The sequence below is a fragment of the Microsporum canis genome, genomic scaffold, assembly GCF_000151145.1.
Source record: "Microsporum canis CBS 113480 supercont1.8 genomic scaffold, whole genome shotgun sequence".
In the NCBI taxonomy this organism is placed as follows: Eukaryota; Fungi; Ascomycota; class Eurotiomycetes; order Onygenales; family Arthrodermataceae; genus Microsporum; species Microsporum canis.
This window is the reverse complement of record NW_003299162.1, coordinates 196969-212887: the sequence shown is the minus strand read 5'-3', so window position 1 is coordinate 212887 and position 15919 is coordinate 196969. Positions and strand designations below refer to the sequence as shown.

At 48.8% G+C, this 15919-nt stretch overlaps 6 protein-coding genes across 6 annotated transcripts; 3 read left to right on the top strand and 3 right to left on the bottom strand.

Annotated features, from left to right (window-relative positions):
• Positions 1 to 116: 116 nt before the first annotated feature.
• Positions 117 to 2131, bottom strand: MCYG_07990 (T-complex protein 1 subunit alpha; the record flags this gene model as incomplete). The annotated part of the gene is made up of 6 exons (XM_002842861.1): positions 117 to 500; positions 570 to 1604; positions 1667 to 1771; positions 1827 to 1912; positions 1971 to 2018; positions 2077 to 2131. 6 exons carry the CDS (start codon positions 2117 to 2119, stop codon positions 117 to 119), a joined length of 1701 nt encoding a protein of 566 aa, XP_002842907.1.
• Positions 2132 to 2426: 295 nt separating this feature from the next.
• On the top strand, positions 2427 to 4401 carry MCYG_07989 (prolyl-tRNA synthetase; the record flags this gene model as incomplete). Its single annotated transcript, XM_002842860.1, has 4 exons — positions 2427 to 2792; positions 2854 to 3023; positions 3080 to 4335; positions 4391 to 4401. The coding sequence occupies 4 exons, from the start codon at positions 2427 to 2429 to the stop codon at positions 4399 to 4401; spliced, it is 1803 nt and encodes a 600-aa protein (XP_002842906.1).
• Positions 4402 to 5126: 725 nt separating this feature from the next.
• MCYG_07988 (conserved hypothetical protein) lies at positions 5127 to 6442 on the top strand (the record flags this gene model as incomplete). The annotated part of the gene is made up of 3 exons (XM_002842859.1): positions 5127 to 5360; positions 5447 to 5898; positions 6028 to 6442. 3 exons carry the CDS (start codon positions 5127 to 5129, stop codon positions 6440 to 6442), a joined length of 1101 nt encoding a protein of 366 aa, XP_002842905.1.
• Positions 6443 to 7908: 1466 nt separating this feature from the next.
• Positions 7909 to 9888, bottom strand: MCYG_07987 (conserved hypothetical protein; the record flags this gene model as incomplete). The annotated part of the gene is made up of 1 exon (XM_002842858.1): positions 7909 to 9888. One exon carries the CDS (start codon positions 9886 to 9888, stop codon positions 7909 to 7911), a length of 1980 nt encoding a protein of 659 aa, XP_002842904.1.
• A 2795-nt stretch (positions 9889 to 12683) lies between these two features.
• On the top strand, positions 12684 to 13360 carry MCYG_07986 (conserved hypothetical protein; the record flags this gene model as incomplete). The annotated part of the gene is made up of 2 exons (XM_002842857.1): positions 12684 to 13080; positions 13293 to 13360. The coding sequence occupies 2 exons, from the start codon at positions 12684 to 12686 to the stop codon at positions 13358 to 13360; spliced, it is 465 nt and encodes a 154-aa protein (XP_002842903.1).
• Positions 13361 to 13959: 599 nt separating this feature from the next.
• On the bottom strand, positions 13960 to 15018 carry MCYG_07985 (3' exoribonuclease family protein; the record flags this gene model as incomplete). Its single annotated transcript, XM_002842856.1, has 2 exons — positions 13960 to 14822; positions 14871 to 15018. The coding sequence occupies 2 exons, from the start codon at positions 15016 to 15018 to the stop codon at positions 13960 to 13962; spliced, it is 1011 nt and encodes a 336-aa protein (XP_002842902.1).
• Between the last annotated feature and the right edge of the window lie 901 nt (positions 15019 to 15919).

Here is a 15919-nt window from a genome sequence, read left to right as displayed (position 1 = left end):
CCAGGACATTAAATGAATGCATTATGTTGCAAAAGCTCACGACAAGCTGCCATTAACACACTAATATACGGGTTAATAAGACACCGAGCTTGAACCACGTCTGATAAATGGTTAATCTAATGGCCATGTCCGTCATCCTCACGCTTCTCGGGATCCAACTTAATCATGGTATCAATTCTCATGATAGCAATGCAGGCTTCGACCGCACTCTTGAGCTGCTTCACCTTACTCATGCTTGGCTCCAAGACGCCAGCCTTGACGGAGTCGGTTACTCGGCCCTTTAGGAGCTCGAGTCCGTAGTTTCGATAGTTCTTTTGCTTAGCAATAGCTTTATCAGCTTCATTGGCGACGCCTTCTTGGACACGGAGGGCGTGAGCGTGGCGAGAGCGCAGCTGGGCTACGAGCTCGGAGGCATCTTTGGCAGCATTGACAGCCAGAGTTTTGGGGATGATGAGTAGAGACTGGGCAAATTCGCCAATCGCGAGTTGCTCTCGGGAGCTCTATAGAAGGGGTTGATTAGAATGATGTCCTAAAGATAGATGAATCTTACTGCGCAACAGATAACTTACCACTGTGCTTGCAAACTCCTCAAGGTAGATATGAAGAGCTGTCTCAACGGCACCGCCGCCAGGGACGATGGAGCCGCTCTCGAGTGTGCGCTTGACAGCGCACAAGGAGTCATGTACGGATCGTTCCATCTCATCTAGCTGGAAGTCGTTTGATCCACGGAGGATAATCGACGCAGAGCTAAAGGCCCTTGTTCCCTTGACCAAGATACACTCGTCGTCGGATATTCTCTCTTGGACAACCTCATCCGCATAACCCAGGCTTGAGGTTTCAAACTTCTCGTCTCCGTTAAGATCAGAGAGGGTGCTGAGTAGACTAGCACCGGTAGCTTTGGCGATTCGCCGCAAGTCTTCCTTCTTGCATCGTCGAACTGCCATGGCACCCTTCTCTACAAACATCTTCAAGCACATGTCATCGATTCCCTTGGTGGTGAAGATGACATTGGCGCCAGCCTTGAGGATCATTTCTATCCTGTCAATAACGATGCCAGATTCTCGCTCACGGATCTTTTCCAGCTGAGTTGGATCATCGACGGTGATGTGAACGCCGAGTTTCATTCGCTCTTTCTGAAGATTCATATCGAGACAGGCAATCTTCGCGTCCGTTATCCTGGTAGGCATGGCCTGGGATGCAATAGTACAGTTCAGGGCGTAACCGTTAACCAATATGGACTCAGTAGCGCTCTTTCCATGTGCTTTGAGCAGGTTAACCGCCTTGACGGGGTACTTGACTTCTCCCTTTGGAGTTGTCGTCTTAACGGAGAGCATGGCATCGACGACCATCTTGGCAAAGAAATCCATATCCGACCCGATAATCTTGCTGGACATGGAGGTTTTGGCAATATTAAGCATGCTGTCCTTCTCTAAATTGTCGACCTTGATGCTGATGTTTTCGTTCATGTACTTTACGGCCTCGCGGAGGGCTAGTCTGTACCCTGTTATAATGGTGGTGGGGTGTATTCTGTTCTTCATCAATTCGTTTCCACGTCGAAGCAGTTCAGCGGCAATCAGCACAACCGAAGTCGTGCCATCTCCAACCTAGCGTATGTCAGACAATTAGTCCCTAACACTATTTATTTTCTTGAAAAACTCCGCCGTACCTCTTTATCTTGCTGTTGGGCCAAATCCACCAAGATCTTCCCAGCGGGGTGTTCGACATCGAGCAAGCTCAAGATCGTGGCTCCGTCATTGGTGACTGTGACATCCTGCACTATACATCAGCATACCGGTAGAATGATAGTTGAATGCGAGAGCATTTACCCCTATATCATCCACCATCATCTTATCGAGGCCGGAGGGGCCAAACGAGCTTTTCACGACATTGGCGATGGCTTGTGTTGCGAGAACTGGAAAAAGAATTTAGAAAACAACGGTCACGGCCTTCCACTACAGAGCTCAACGAACCATTCTGATCGCGAATATCAGAGCCACTCAGCTTGGTTCCTCCTAGGACTTCAACCGTGTCAGCTTAGCTGCCTTGCTGGATGAGAAACAAGGGGGTTCAACTCACAGAGGGTCCCGGAATTCCGCGACTGCTCAAAGATGCTTGCCATGACCTTCTCTCAAGACCTGATACGCCCTTCTACCTGTGACTTGAGTCTGTAATAAGCGTATAAACGTCGACAAGACGAAATGTTGCTCTGTCGATGTTTTTTTTTTGTTAAGAAACAAAAAGAACAAGCTCGCTTTCTGCCCAAGGCGGTGAAACCCTTTTTTTTCACCCCCTCCAGCTTTTTTATCTTTTGTGCGTGTGGGGGAAAATAATCAACGCTGGCATACGTTTTATAGATGCTCAGTTAGAATATACCAGCCTTCTGCCTCCTAGACACGTTTTAGAGGGTCGATTATAGAGGATAAGCCATGTCTGGCCAGGAATCTACCACTCCGGCTGCCGCGACCGAGCCTACCTCGCTTCCAGAGCGCAGCGCAAACCCCGCTGAAGCCCCTCCGCCAGCAGAAATATCCAAGAACGCGGCGAAGAAGGCCGCAAAGAAAGAGAAGCTTGCTCAGGGAAAATCAGGGAAGGGTGAGAAGGCAGATAAAGGGATTGGTCACAGCGGAACGAAACATGCGGCGGTGAAGCCAGCAAAGAAGAGGGCCGACGGGCCTGCGCTCATCGGTATAGATGTGGCCAAAGAAGACGATTTTGCAGCATGGTACCAGCAGGTGCTGTTAAAGGGCGAGATGCTGGATTATTACGATGTCTCCGGATGCTTCGTCCTAAAGGTATGCTCGATTTTACGTCTACAGCTTGTTCTACGGGCGGCCGCTAACGGTGCATATGTAGCCTCACTCCTTTTTTATATGGGAGCAGATTCAGAGCTGGTTCGATGCCAATATTAAGAAGATGGGTGTCAAGAACTGCTCTTTTCCCCTTTTTGTGTCTGAAGACGTTCTGAAGAAAGAAAAGGACCACATCGAAGGGTTCGCCGCTGAAGTTGCGTGGGTGACTCATGCGTAAGTATTGGTCCCGTTCAGGCGCTGCGAGAGCAACATGCTAACAATCTCAACAGTGGAAACTCCCCACTTGAGAAGAAAATAGCTATCCGCCCAACCTCCGAGACCGTTATGTATCCATACTACGCCAAATGGATTCGAAGTCATCGTGACCTGCCCCTTAAACTCAACCAGTGGAACTCGGTCGTGAGATGGGAGTTCAAGAACCCACAGCCATTTTTGCGCACCAGAGAGTTCCTGTGGCAAGAAGGGCATACGGCCCATCTAACAAAGGAGGAAGCTCACGAGGAAGTGCTCCAGATCCTCCAGCACTATGCTCACGTCTATGAACAGCTTCTCGCCGTCCCCGTCATCCAGGGCCAAAAGACTGACAAGGAAAAGTTTGCCGGCGGTCTTTATACCACAACCGTAGAAGGATACATTCCAGCTACTGGGCGTGGAATCCAGGGAGGAACTTCCCACGGCCTTGGTCAGAATTTCAGCAAGATGTTCGGCATCACCGTTGAGGATCCATCCGCTCGTCCAGACGAGAAGAAGCCGCCGCTCCATGTCTGGCAGAATTCGTGGGGTCTGTCCACCCGAACAATCGGTGTGATGGTTATGATCCACGGTGACAATCGCGGATTGGTTCTACCACCCCGTGTTGCCGATATTCAGACCGTCATCGTCCCAGTTGGCCTGGGTGCCAAGACCCCAGATGAGGAACGTGCATCAATTATGGCCGAGATAGAGGCCATAGCCACTGTGCTATCGGCAGCTGGCGTCCGTGTCGAGGTGGATAAGCGTGATGGATATACCCCCGGATGGAAGTTCAACGACTGGGAACTCAAGGGTATCCCCCTTCGCCTTGAGTTTGGCCCTGGAGAATCTGCTGGCTCCTTTGTCACAACTTCGCGTCGTGACATTGCCGGCAAAGAGGGAAAATCCTCTATTCCGATTAAAGAGCTGGGGACTGCTGTCCCTGCACTGCTTGAAACTATCCAAGCAGATCTCTACTCGCGTGCTAAGGCATCATTTGACGCCAACACTAAGCTGATCACTAACTGGGATGATTTCTGCCCCGCCCTAAACTCCAAGAATATCTGTGTGATTCCACACTGTTTGACCGAGGCGTGTGAGGACCAGATCAAAGAAATGAGTGCCAGAAAGGCTGAAGAGGAATCCGGTGAACAACAAGATGCCAAAGCACCAAGCATGGGAGCCAAAAGCTTGTGTATTCCATTCGATCAGCCTGAAGGTATTGAGCTAGGAGTAACTAAATGTGCTAACCCCAAGTGTGAGAAGACTGCTGAGAAATGGTGCATGTTCGGACGTAAGTGCTTCTACATCTTGATCATTTCTACGCTAGATCTAACTGTTTTTTATAGGATCATATTAAACGTACGTCCATTTTGATACCACCAGATTTACTTTCACTGCTGCATTGAACCATTCCTAGGAGTTACTTAGCCATTCAATCCAATAAATTTCTGTACTTTAACACATCGGCGTCATGGTGCACGTATTAATGGGTCCTGCCTTTCTCTCAGTATCATCTAATATATCCGATAAAATCAACCTTTACAATCCACGTCACCTACTATGCGACATTTGATATTAGAATACAACTGCAAAGCGAGTCCTCAATGCTTCGCCGTATCGATAAAACAACCATGGAACAGGAATGAAAGCAAGGATAATAAAACCTAACACGCTATATCCCCAGCCCAATCCCAGCTTTTCGTACAGTGGCGCAGCAACGAGATCCAAACAGGCACCAAGGGAGACCGAATGAGCAGGCAGCATATTGAGATACGAAATTCCAATAGGAGGGCCAACGACCTACATCATGAGTTAACCAGCATCATAGCCATTCTTTGGATGGATAATCACTCACAGTCCCAAGGGTTGGTCCTAAAGTGAACAACCCTTCTGACATTTCTTTTACACCGGGAGCAAACATAGTTGCTGCTAGATTTCTGTGTTTATAGATCGTTTATATACGAGTTACACCTCCCCACCTCGCCGTGGCCGTTTCTTTGCTTCTTCAACAACAACCTTCTGCCCACTTACACTTCGTACCCTCCCAAGCACCATCCAACTACAGCTAGCAATCAATATAAAATGGCTCTTCAGCAGGCAGAGAAAGACCAGTTTGGCATCCAGGTCGCAAGGGAACTGTCGCATACCCCGTACGCCATCTCTTCCCAGGCTCTCCTCAGCGGCGGAACAGCCAATTTTTTGTTTCGTGGCACTCTGGTTCAACCCCTGCCAGACGGCGCAAAAACTGTCGTCATCAAGCATTCAGAAGAATTTGTTTCCGCGAGTCGGGATTTTCCCTTAGATGTTTCGCGTTGCGTATGTTCCGCTCTCCAACAACATGTTTTTATAAGGGTTGCGAGCAGAAGCATACTGATGTCGATGATGATATAAAAATACATCAGCTCTTTGAAGAGGCAATGCTCAAGGCCTTGCAGCTTCTCCCATCCATTACTGTAGACAATATCCATCTTAGAACCCCACGTCTCTACCTATTCGATGAGAAGACAAATACCCAGGTTTTAGAAGATCTAGTCAGTACCATCGACCTAAAGACAGTGTTGGAGTCTCCCACGGCATCGACTGCCTTGCCCCATCCCTTTGCAACGGGCATCGGTCATGCGTTGGGTGCCTGGCTTCAGTCTTTTCACACATGGGTTTCAGAGCCAGCACCGGCTGCTCTATTAAAGGATCTAGGTGATAACGAACCGATGCGAAAAATAAGATACTCTATTAGCTATGGAGCGTTTACAAACATAGTTCAAAAATTCCCCAAATATGGGAGCGATGCGGAACCACGCTGGAAGAGGTCAGAGACGTGGCGACTGCCGAATACTCCCAAAAACCCCAAGACAAAGTAGAAGATGGGAGCTGGGGAATTATACATGCTGACTTCTGGTCTGGAAAGTAAGTTGCCATCCTTTACTGCTTTATTCCCGGCCTGACCTTGTTGTCGAATATAACTTTGACAATATTTTGATGTTAGTATCCTTATACCAGACAATGCGTCACTTGTGAGAGAGCATTCAACAAATCTTTTCATTATCGATTGGGAGTTTGCTCAGTTCGGCCGCAAAGAGTACGACCTCGGCCAGATAATCGGTGACCTATATGAGCGTAAACATTTCATGGGTGCTGAAGGCGCGCTCTGGATAATCCAAGGTTTTACTGCCGGCTATGGTGTTCTCAGTGATGAGAAGGCTTTTCGCATTGCTATCCACGTAGGGGTACACTTGATTTGCTGGTATATCAGGCGAAATCCAATGGCTCCATTCACAGAGCCTCCAGAGCAGATCGAGAACGCCATCCGTATCGGGACTGATTTCATCGAGAAGGGATGGAAGAGAGACCTGGCATGGTTTAAGAAGAGCGAGTTGGCATGTCTGTTCAAAAGAGAATAAAACATACCTTATTTAATGATAGGGGTCTAAGGCGTGGAGGGAGAGCCAATCCTCTGGTGTGATGCTTGTCTGAGTGTGGCTCCAAATGCACGCCAATACTAGGAAGCTGTGGAGTGTCCCCGTTTCACTACCGCCTAGCAAAGATAGCGAAGTGCAAACCTTTCCAGGTATACATAAGGAGATAGCTATTTCCGTGGGCCGTCGACACAGTAGTCATAATCCAGAGATGGGTGGGCCGCGCGGATCGTGTAGTTTTCAGGGGCCGGAGCTGGGATATATTTTAACCTCAGTGTATCGCGCGGCTATTCCAAAGCCGGGTCGGTGGAGAAAGCTTGGCTCGACGGGCCGCGACGAGCTTATATTTCTTAGTATTTATTGTTACATCTTGTAAGACGACGATGATAAAACCACACCAAACTGCAGATTAAGCGGTCAATCGACTTCGACGTTTTTGTTTCATCTGGTGCTGGGTTTCTGTCTGCGTGGTGGTGCGTCGCTGTACACCGTCAATCGGCCGTGATACATTTATTTGATAGGCCTGCGGATGGCTGTTTTGTATACATAGTAGGGCCAAGTAGAAAGTCAGGATGGAGTCATGTTTAAGAAGATTGAGATTGTCTAGGAGAGGTATATATATGAAAAACGCATTCCATCTGTTTGCAGAACTATGTGGTCACTTTAGAGACTGCTTACAGGTGGTAAGTATGCCCCCTGTCTCTGGCCAATTTACCAAGTACCTGGCTCTTGGAGTCGCGGCTCACCCTGGTCGGACATTCAGCAGTAAATGTATGAAACAAGCCCTTCTGGTTGCGGCTTACATTGGGTCTTTATTCCCATAGGGTGACAATGGAATAACCAAACTGTGAGGCCTCAAACCCACTAACTTTGACAAATTTGGCTTAAGCTCATCCTTAAGAACGTTGATTACCAGGTATATATGGCTTCAGCTTCTCTGTGCCTACTTACAGAAGGCTCAGTAACCGCAAAATTCAAGTATTCTGGTGTATGATATATACGACGTCAAGTTTAGCTGAGGACATATAAAATAGTGATAATTCCCTTGTGAATACCAAGGATACTTAGTAGGAAAATCTACATTGATCATCCTCGCAGAGTCTGTCTCTAGTACCAATAACTGTTTGAGAGCCGCGAGGCTAATATTTCTGCTATAGAGAAAGTAGCTAACTAGCAAAACGAAAGGAAATAATATATGGGGGAATCATAGAGAACGTAGGGTGAATAATTACACGAACATACGCTTAAAGAAAATGCCTGCATGATATCAAAGAGAGACAAAGTTCATCATCCAGAGTACATCACCTGGTATACAAATAGAAGAGAAAGCCAGACCGTAACATAGACTGAATATTCAATCATCCGGTTGAGCGGCGAGACGTAAAGATTAAATAACTAGCGACTCCGAAGATATAGGTAATGGTGTTTTGAATAAACCTGAGCGGTCGTCTTTAAGTTCCAATTATTCGAAATGGCATTCGCCTTCGTCCGGAAGACAGGGGGCTACTGGAAGATTTCTTCGTACTTCCAGAGGGAGGATTGACAGGAACATTGTTGGTTGTAACGTCAGAAATGACAATGGGTATATGTTTCGGGCGTGCGGGTTTGCGAGAGGGTATGAACAGATGTAGTTTAGAGTGCTTTGTAGGGGTATTGTGTTTTCCTCTGGGGGTAGTGAAAGGCTTCTCATCTTCGTCGTCAAAGATGGACAATCCTGGCGAAGAAACCCTAGAAGCGCTATCGCTGTGTATATTATTGCGGAGGGGTTGAGTGGACTGTGAATGTTTCGATGTATCGGATGAATCAAGGAGAATTGAAACTGCCTTTGAAAAGAAACCATGCGAGGCTTGTTGGCGCATATCTGAACCTGGCTGTTTTATTGGGCCTTTTATCTGGCATGCGTTTGGCAACTGGCCAGCAGCTGCGGAAGACTTTGGTCGTTTTCCTGTTGCACATCTGGCCAGTGAATGTGGGATATTGTCAGATTCAGCAATTCGCACTCGGGGAGCTGACGCCGACTGGGAATAAGTATGTCTTCTTTTGCGGGTCGCGGTGTCACAATGCTCTTTGATCGCCGGGAATGACAGCTCTCGTCTCGGAGGCTCTGGTTTTGCATGGTGTTCTAGGAGGGAGTATCCTTTAGAGGATAGGCTTCCGTCTCTGAAAGAAGAAAAACTCTTGCACCTCGATAGAGCGGTCGCAGGTCGGCTACTAGATCTTTCTGTATGCCTTCCGTCCGAGCTTAAACCAGGAGTAAGGGATGGCACGGGGGAGATAGGGCTAAGACTCTCGGGGGTAATGTGGCTAAATGCGTCGTGACTGTTAATTTCACGGATAATGGCATCCTGGAGGGATTCAAAGGTAGGGCGAGAGGTGGATGTTTGAGATGCTGCGTATGCTTGTTTAAATAGGTTCAGCATTTCTGCCGCCGTAAATCCCGTAATCCTCGGGGACGGGTTTACGGGGCTTGTTAGAGATATCGGGCTGTTTACTATCTCATCCAGGCTGGCATTTGGTGCCCGGCATGGTGGCGCCGCAACAGCTGCCACGGACGGCCTTTTTGATATTTTTGCAAACTTTTTTCCCGGAGCAGCCAGTTTCGTGTTGATGGAGAGGTCATGAACGTTCCTCCTCGAGCCTCTTCTAGCAGTATTTGGAGACAACAACCGGCTTGATTTATCATTTGCAGGATCGGAGCTATTTTCCGAATTTTGCGATTCGGGTGCTGTTTCCTTTGCCTCTGTTAAGTTCTCATGTTCCGGCCGTAAATCTGATGACTTGGTCTCAGGCTTCCGGTTGACATGGCTGCTGCCCGATTGTGTTCGCGTACGGCGGACTCTTTTGGCCTGGGGACGGCTTTTACCGGCTGAAGAGCCTGTAGCAGAGGCCTGTTCGTCCTCTCCGACAAATTGGACAGATAAGGCCGGAGCAGACTTTCTGAACCGCAAGGAGCCAGTCTGTTCAGAATCTGTGTTCAGCTTCCTTCCGCCTGATGACTTGCCATTACTTAAACAAGATGGGAGCCTGCGGATGTCTTGGTCCGAAGCAATATTTCTGAGAGTGGCCTCCTCGTCAGATGATTTTGGGTCAGACACGTCCTGGATCTTCTTCACCTTTTTGGCCATGGCACGTCTCTGGTTGTATCCAGCAGATTGGTCTTCGCCTGGCGGAGGTGAAACAACAATGGGAGGGCTGAAATGGGTCATATTCCGATCTGCTACATCTTCTTGGTATATTGCGGATATCACCTGAGAGTAACGACTAATTCCACTTCCGCATCTCTGGTAGCCACTTGCAAGGTTCCGTTCAGCAACATCTTCGTTATAAGAGCCAGACTTGGACACGGCGGTCGAGGCATAATACTGATTCTGCTTGGGAAATATGGCCTCCAGTACGTCCACGTGACGCTTGGTTCGCTGATGGTACGACATGCGATCTATATGTCTGGAGCGTTTTTGGGATGGGCGCGACTGTAACTGTTCGTATAGATGTTCGAGTTGTTTTTCAAACCCGATAAATTGCTGATCGCTTTTATTGTGTGAATGGGTTGGTTGAGCATCGGGAGAGATTGGTTCGTAAGAATGAGGGTATGTGTGCTGTTCTCGGTCCGCTATCTCGGATTGGAATAAGGCCCTGTCAGGGCTAAATAACTTCCTCAGAGCCGACATAGCTCCTTCGCCCCGAGCTTTATATATTGGTAGGGAGGAAGGAGAGGGGAAGTACGGAGCATGATCAGGACCCCATTGCAAATTTCATCGTGATGACTTGCAGCCCAACCATTCTTAGGCCCGAGTATGGCATTGGCCGAGAGTCATTGTCTGCTATGTAAAAAAGGGGTTCTGGCTTGAGAAGAGCTCCCCCTGGCCACAGGTAGGGGTGCTATATTAATTACCGCCGACACAATCCCCGATCCGTTCCAGGTTCAACCTTGGAATGAGGTAAAAATGAATACTCCGTGAGTGAGACTGGGGGACCTCATATCCGGGGCTAGAAAAATAAATATATACGAGACCTTGGCCCGGTGATCGGCAAAAGGGGTGGAGTGGTTAGGCGTTCCCTCGATCTTCTATTTTCCATTATCAATGCATGCGCTATCTCATACCGCCTCCACAGACATACATAGTTGCAGAGGCAAAAAAAAAATATCATATCGAAAAGTCTGGGCCACTTACGTAGCATAATGATATATCCAGAACCGTCGAAAGCGGATGACAGCCCATCTTCCTACCTCCAGCGATGACGAATTTCGCTGTACTCTGTGACTGTCAGCTGCATGACTAGCTCGGCAAGGTTGAAAGAGGGTGTGTATCAGGGGCACTTCTTCTGAACCCGTAGTAGTCAATCAGTCTCGGGTGGGGGAAATACGCCAATAGAGCCGGATCCACTGAGGGCGTTAGTATCTGCCGTTCCAGGGCCTTGATGAGGACGATCTTGAGGAACAAGTCGTAGTTAGTGCCTTGGCTGCGTTGGCGAGCCTCTTCACAGCGAGTGAGGGAAAGGCGTTGAAGCCATCTGCATATTCCGTTATATATATAAATACCCAGACAGCATAAGTTGACCAGCAGAAGTTGATTCGAACGCCGCCCCCAGGAGTACTGAGCGCACCCTCTTTATCCTGATATGTGAAACATATGTAGTTACTGTGGTCTATGCATAACCAAAGAATTCCCCGGAGACGACGGCTGGAACGGACCATGGGCTAAGAACAGCCTTCAGCCGAACAAGGGTCCTCCTAGCTGGCTTAGTGATGTTTTTCTTCTCGCGTGTAACTTGAGAGAGACATCTTCATCGTCGCAATCCACTCTAGAAGTTCTGATGACAGGTGCAAGTGGACACGATTGATCGGAATAAGCTACTTCGTAACCTGTTTATCCGGGCTCTAGGATCTGGGATCTGGGATCAGAAACATATCCTGAATATCCCACGAACCAACTGCCGTCCCCCTTGAAATCCTCATCTAGTTCTACGAAGACAATTAGTACGCGGATTACAAGACGGCAAATGACCAACATGGGTTCCTAGCTCTCTTCTCTCTCGCCCGGGTTCTCATCCAGACGTGTGTAGGAGAACGAAGAGGCGCGCGGTTTCAGCCACCACGGAATGACCTTCTTTGTTTACCATGAAGGTTAGGACGGCGCGTATCCTAATCCTCCAGGCCGAAGGGAAAAGGGGCAAACACCTGGACTTTTGGACTTTGTCAAGGTACACAAAAAGATAGTAATATCGGACTGAGGTTGAGGTTGAGGTTGGAGAAGTTGAAGTCTACACATCACGTAAGCTTTTGCCTCTTCAGCATTTAAGCCTCGATCTACGCAGCAAATATTGGATGGAATATCAATAGATCAATTATTGAACTCAGCATATAACTAAGCGTTGTCCATATGATGGCCTTTATAGCCATGGGGGCGATATTTGGTATTGCCTTTGGTTGTTGACTGTGCTGCCAATACGGAGTATCCCATCATACACTCCGTATATATTAGGATATATGAGAGACTGTTATAAAGGGAGAGACTCCTTTCAGCGGTAGCTCGCATAGGATGGCGGTGAAGGTCAAGGAGGACGTCTTTTGCAAGCCGTAGGCTGCCACTTATTAAGACCACTGCTGTCATGGCTCCTGAGCTGCATCCAAGTCAGCCACGGCGGGAGTTCAGCTCGACAGCCATTTAAATAGACGCTGTGACGACGAACAATGCTCTGTCTGGAGGATGCTGTTACTGGTACAACTCTCCCGTTCCGCAGAGGCGGGCGTACCCAGCACCATTCACTCGGTAACCAATCCATAATTAGTATACAGATCCCGCGTCAGGGGACTGGTTTATGTTGGATCTACTAGTCCCTCGACACCGGCTGTTGGTCCTAACGAAATAATTCATAGGATCTAGTTAATTGACGTACAGGGGCCGTGTTCGGATGACCTGCCACTCGATTAGGGGCGTCAACACGGGTCATCTTGTTATCTTGTCATCTTTATCTAGATGTATCAGCAATAGTTAAATCACTTTAGAGTGAAAACACTTACGATTCCCGCCCCTAACTCAGTCATGTCTCGTTCAGATGTGGCCTGTAGATCATCTAGAAGTATGCCAGGAGCGAGTAGGGATGTAGCTAGGCGGGGTTGGGCATCAGGTTATATATACCCTGATTGACATCATCAGACATACACCGTGGAGTCCATACATAGTGTATCCGTAACCCATGTATCCGTAATCCACATTAAACAATCATGGACGACGATTACCTCGCCGCACCCGTTTCTCCGCCAGCAATAAGATACTCCGGCTTCCATGTGCCATCATTCTGCTTCCTCGTATCCAGCGGAAGCCAACATGTCGTCTTTGACCTCGGTATCCGCCCCGACTGGCGGAAGTATGCTCCAAAGGTCGTATCCATCATTGAAGAAACGACCGTGATCACACCAGGGTCAGACGTAGCTTCGGTGCTCGAATCCGACGGCAGCGGCCTCAACATCCGCCGTGAAGAGATATCCTTTGACGATGGCCTGGAGATTGGCCGGTTCCGAGCCATGGATTTCTTTGGAGACGGGTCCTTTTATCTGCTTGATGCGCCTGGACTCGCTGAAGGGCATTTGTGTGCACTTGCGCGTACCACGGCTGATCCGTGTACTTATGGGCGCTGACGCCTGACCATCCAGGCGTCCTCCGGCCATCGAGACAGTTGGACTGTGACCTATGGACATTCCCACGCCCTGCCTGTCTTGGTAACTTAGGATGGACACAAGATCACCAGTCACGGTGCCTTGGTTCGAGAGTATGCTCGGGCGAGATACCTTAGTAGGCGATCTTCACGGTATCTTATGGTTTTCTTTTCCCAGACCGCGATGCGGCCAAGGAGACGGTAGGGAAGATCCAAGAGTTTGATGTTTTAGATAACGTCTTATAAGCCACGACGTATCTCTATCGGGCATAATTCCACTGTTCCCAAGGACGATTAATAGCTGGCGAGCAGATGGACTTAAGGGAAAATCAAGATGGTGTTTTTTGCATTAACTTCATTTTATTATAACCACTAATATTGATAGTGAATATCAAACCACTACTATAGACAGCACGTTTACTGACTTTAAACCGAGGAGTCTCGGTTTCGAGAGGTGCTGTCACTTCATATCATGAAGACTGTTGACCAGAATTGGATGATCGTCTGGGGTGGTGGTGGCGATAACCTCCAACGGTGCGCCGATATTGCGCCACGGAATATCAATGTGGAACGGCGGGGAAGAGGGCGTGGCGGACGTTTAGCGATCATCCAGAGGAGTATATCATAGATAGACTGCTAGTAGTAGGCAGTTTGCGAGGGTGGTGGACAGGTGCTATCAACAAAGCTATTGATAATGCCACTCTAGTACAGTATCTTGAAGCATTGATAAGGCGCTCTTGTAAAGTATGTGAAGCTGCCTTATGATAGCTCCGGCTTATTATTAAGGCGCCTCTGTAGGGAGGAGTCCATGGTAAGTATCTCACAATTCCATCTTGGTAGGTATGTCACAACTCCATCTCACTATCGGATGGTGTCTTTTTGGATTGGTTGGATTGGTTGGTGGCTCGTTCGGCAGACTCCCTGACTGCTTCTACGAGGACGGTGTGAGAGGCCTTCGCTGCGGCGATAGCACCGTCCATGAGGACATCGTGGTTAGGGGAAGCATAGGTCCCATCTGAGCTCGCGCTTGGTAGATCCCCCTTCAGCCATAGCTCAGTAATCTCGTCCAGAGACGGCATGTAGCCTACGACACATGCGGAGGAGATGTTCACATGCTCAGACGGGTCAGGGTCTAGCACCACCGTCTGGGCAGAGGCCGCGGCACCCTCGCGTGGACTAGGCGCTTCAACCACAGCCGCAACGCCGCCAGCAACGAGGCCCAAACAATCGATCCTCGCGTCCGCAATAGCTGCAGAAGCCACCGTGACACAGTGCGCAAGGACGTTCATCATGCCCCAGCCATCGGATCCCGTCACGGTCTCTGCGGTCGACATGTCACCCCACCACCGATCATCCTCCCCTTCCAGTATCATCACCGTGACATCTAGCCCGCTCTTGGGCCATCGATCGCCAATGATGGCTCCCCGGAGCGCGTTTTCCAGGTGGACGCCCAGGTCTCTTTCGTTCATGTCACGGATATGCGCTCTCCGCCGGCGGTTGGCAAAGGGGGCAAACTTGACGTGGGCGGATAAGAGAAGGTTAGGAGAGAAGGGAGCAGATCGAGGAAGCGGTTTTGGTCCGTTGACAGAGCATATCAGCTTGAGAGATGAAGCTGGCGGTATGAGCGAGGTGTTGGCGGAGGGATTGGAGGGGTGAAGCTCCAGATACGCCGACCCAGACGCCGAGGGTATGACTCCCGTTTTCAAGTCTAGAATGTCAGCATCAATGGACAACTGTTGGTACCCGGGTAGCCTACATATCTTCCTGAGCTCTTTGGCTCGTCTGGTACGAGAAGGGCGCTCAAAAGTTGCTGATTGCGACTTGTCTTTTGAGTCCGAACATGAGACAAACACCGGCGCCCGAGTGCCACCAGCTGGGCCGTTGATCCTCCTTCTGTCAGCCATCTCGCCGGTCAACGCTGTGTGTAGATGTTGGTATCGATGTTGATATCTTCATCTCATCGTGATATTTTTTAGGGCTCAAATTGGTCCAAGCGTCTCGGCCCGTCTCGGCCCGTCGTTTTTCCGAACCTTTTCTGCACCTCAAAAATTCTCACTTTTTTTTCTCAACACAAAAACACACAAATCGCGTTCTCTTTCTCACTCATGAAGACGACCGAGTTGATGCTCTCCGGCAGCTTCAAGTTGAGTTAGAGAGCGTCTTAGTATGATAGGTAAGCCTTTTCTTCTTCTCCAACTGCAACTTGTTATGATGCATACTTTCAACGTTCTTTGGCGACTACGATGAGCCTACAGAACATGCACTACCATCTGAATACTTCTTTATTCCTTTCTTGTTGTCTTGATCTTCTTGAAGAGATAATGATGCTAATATGAGCATAGATGTTTACTCTTCCTACCCAGTGTGGCCACCGTGAGGCCACCGTGAGGATGAAATGTAAGTAACTGAACCGCTTTTACCGCAAGAAACTCCATGATGAGAATCATTTTTCAGTTCTGCTTCTGCAACATCATTGAAGATAGCAAAATCTTACCAAACTTCCTGATCACACCTACATCTGACTTGTCATTTTTCCTGCAGCCCAGATCACTGCATATCGCTAACATGTTCAACCGGATAGTTCGAGTAAACTGCCGTTCGATTTGAAATCACCCCAATATCTGCCACCGGCTGCATGACTGTGAGTTTTGACGACTTCGCCTTCCTCGCCTCGTCCCACCACCCAACTCCTTCATGATGATACCAAGTCAATCCATTCCAAGATCCCGCCAGGGAACCCTCCATTTGGCGCCGAGGTCTCCGGGCCCTGGTTCGAAGGCCCGCTCCCCTCCCTGATACCGGACC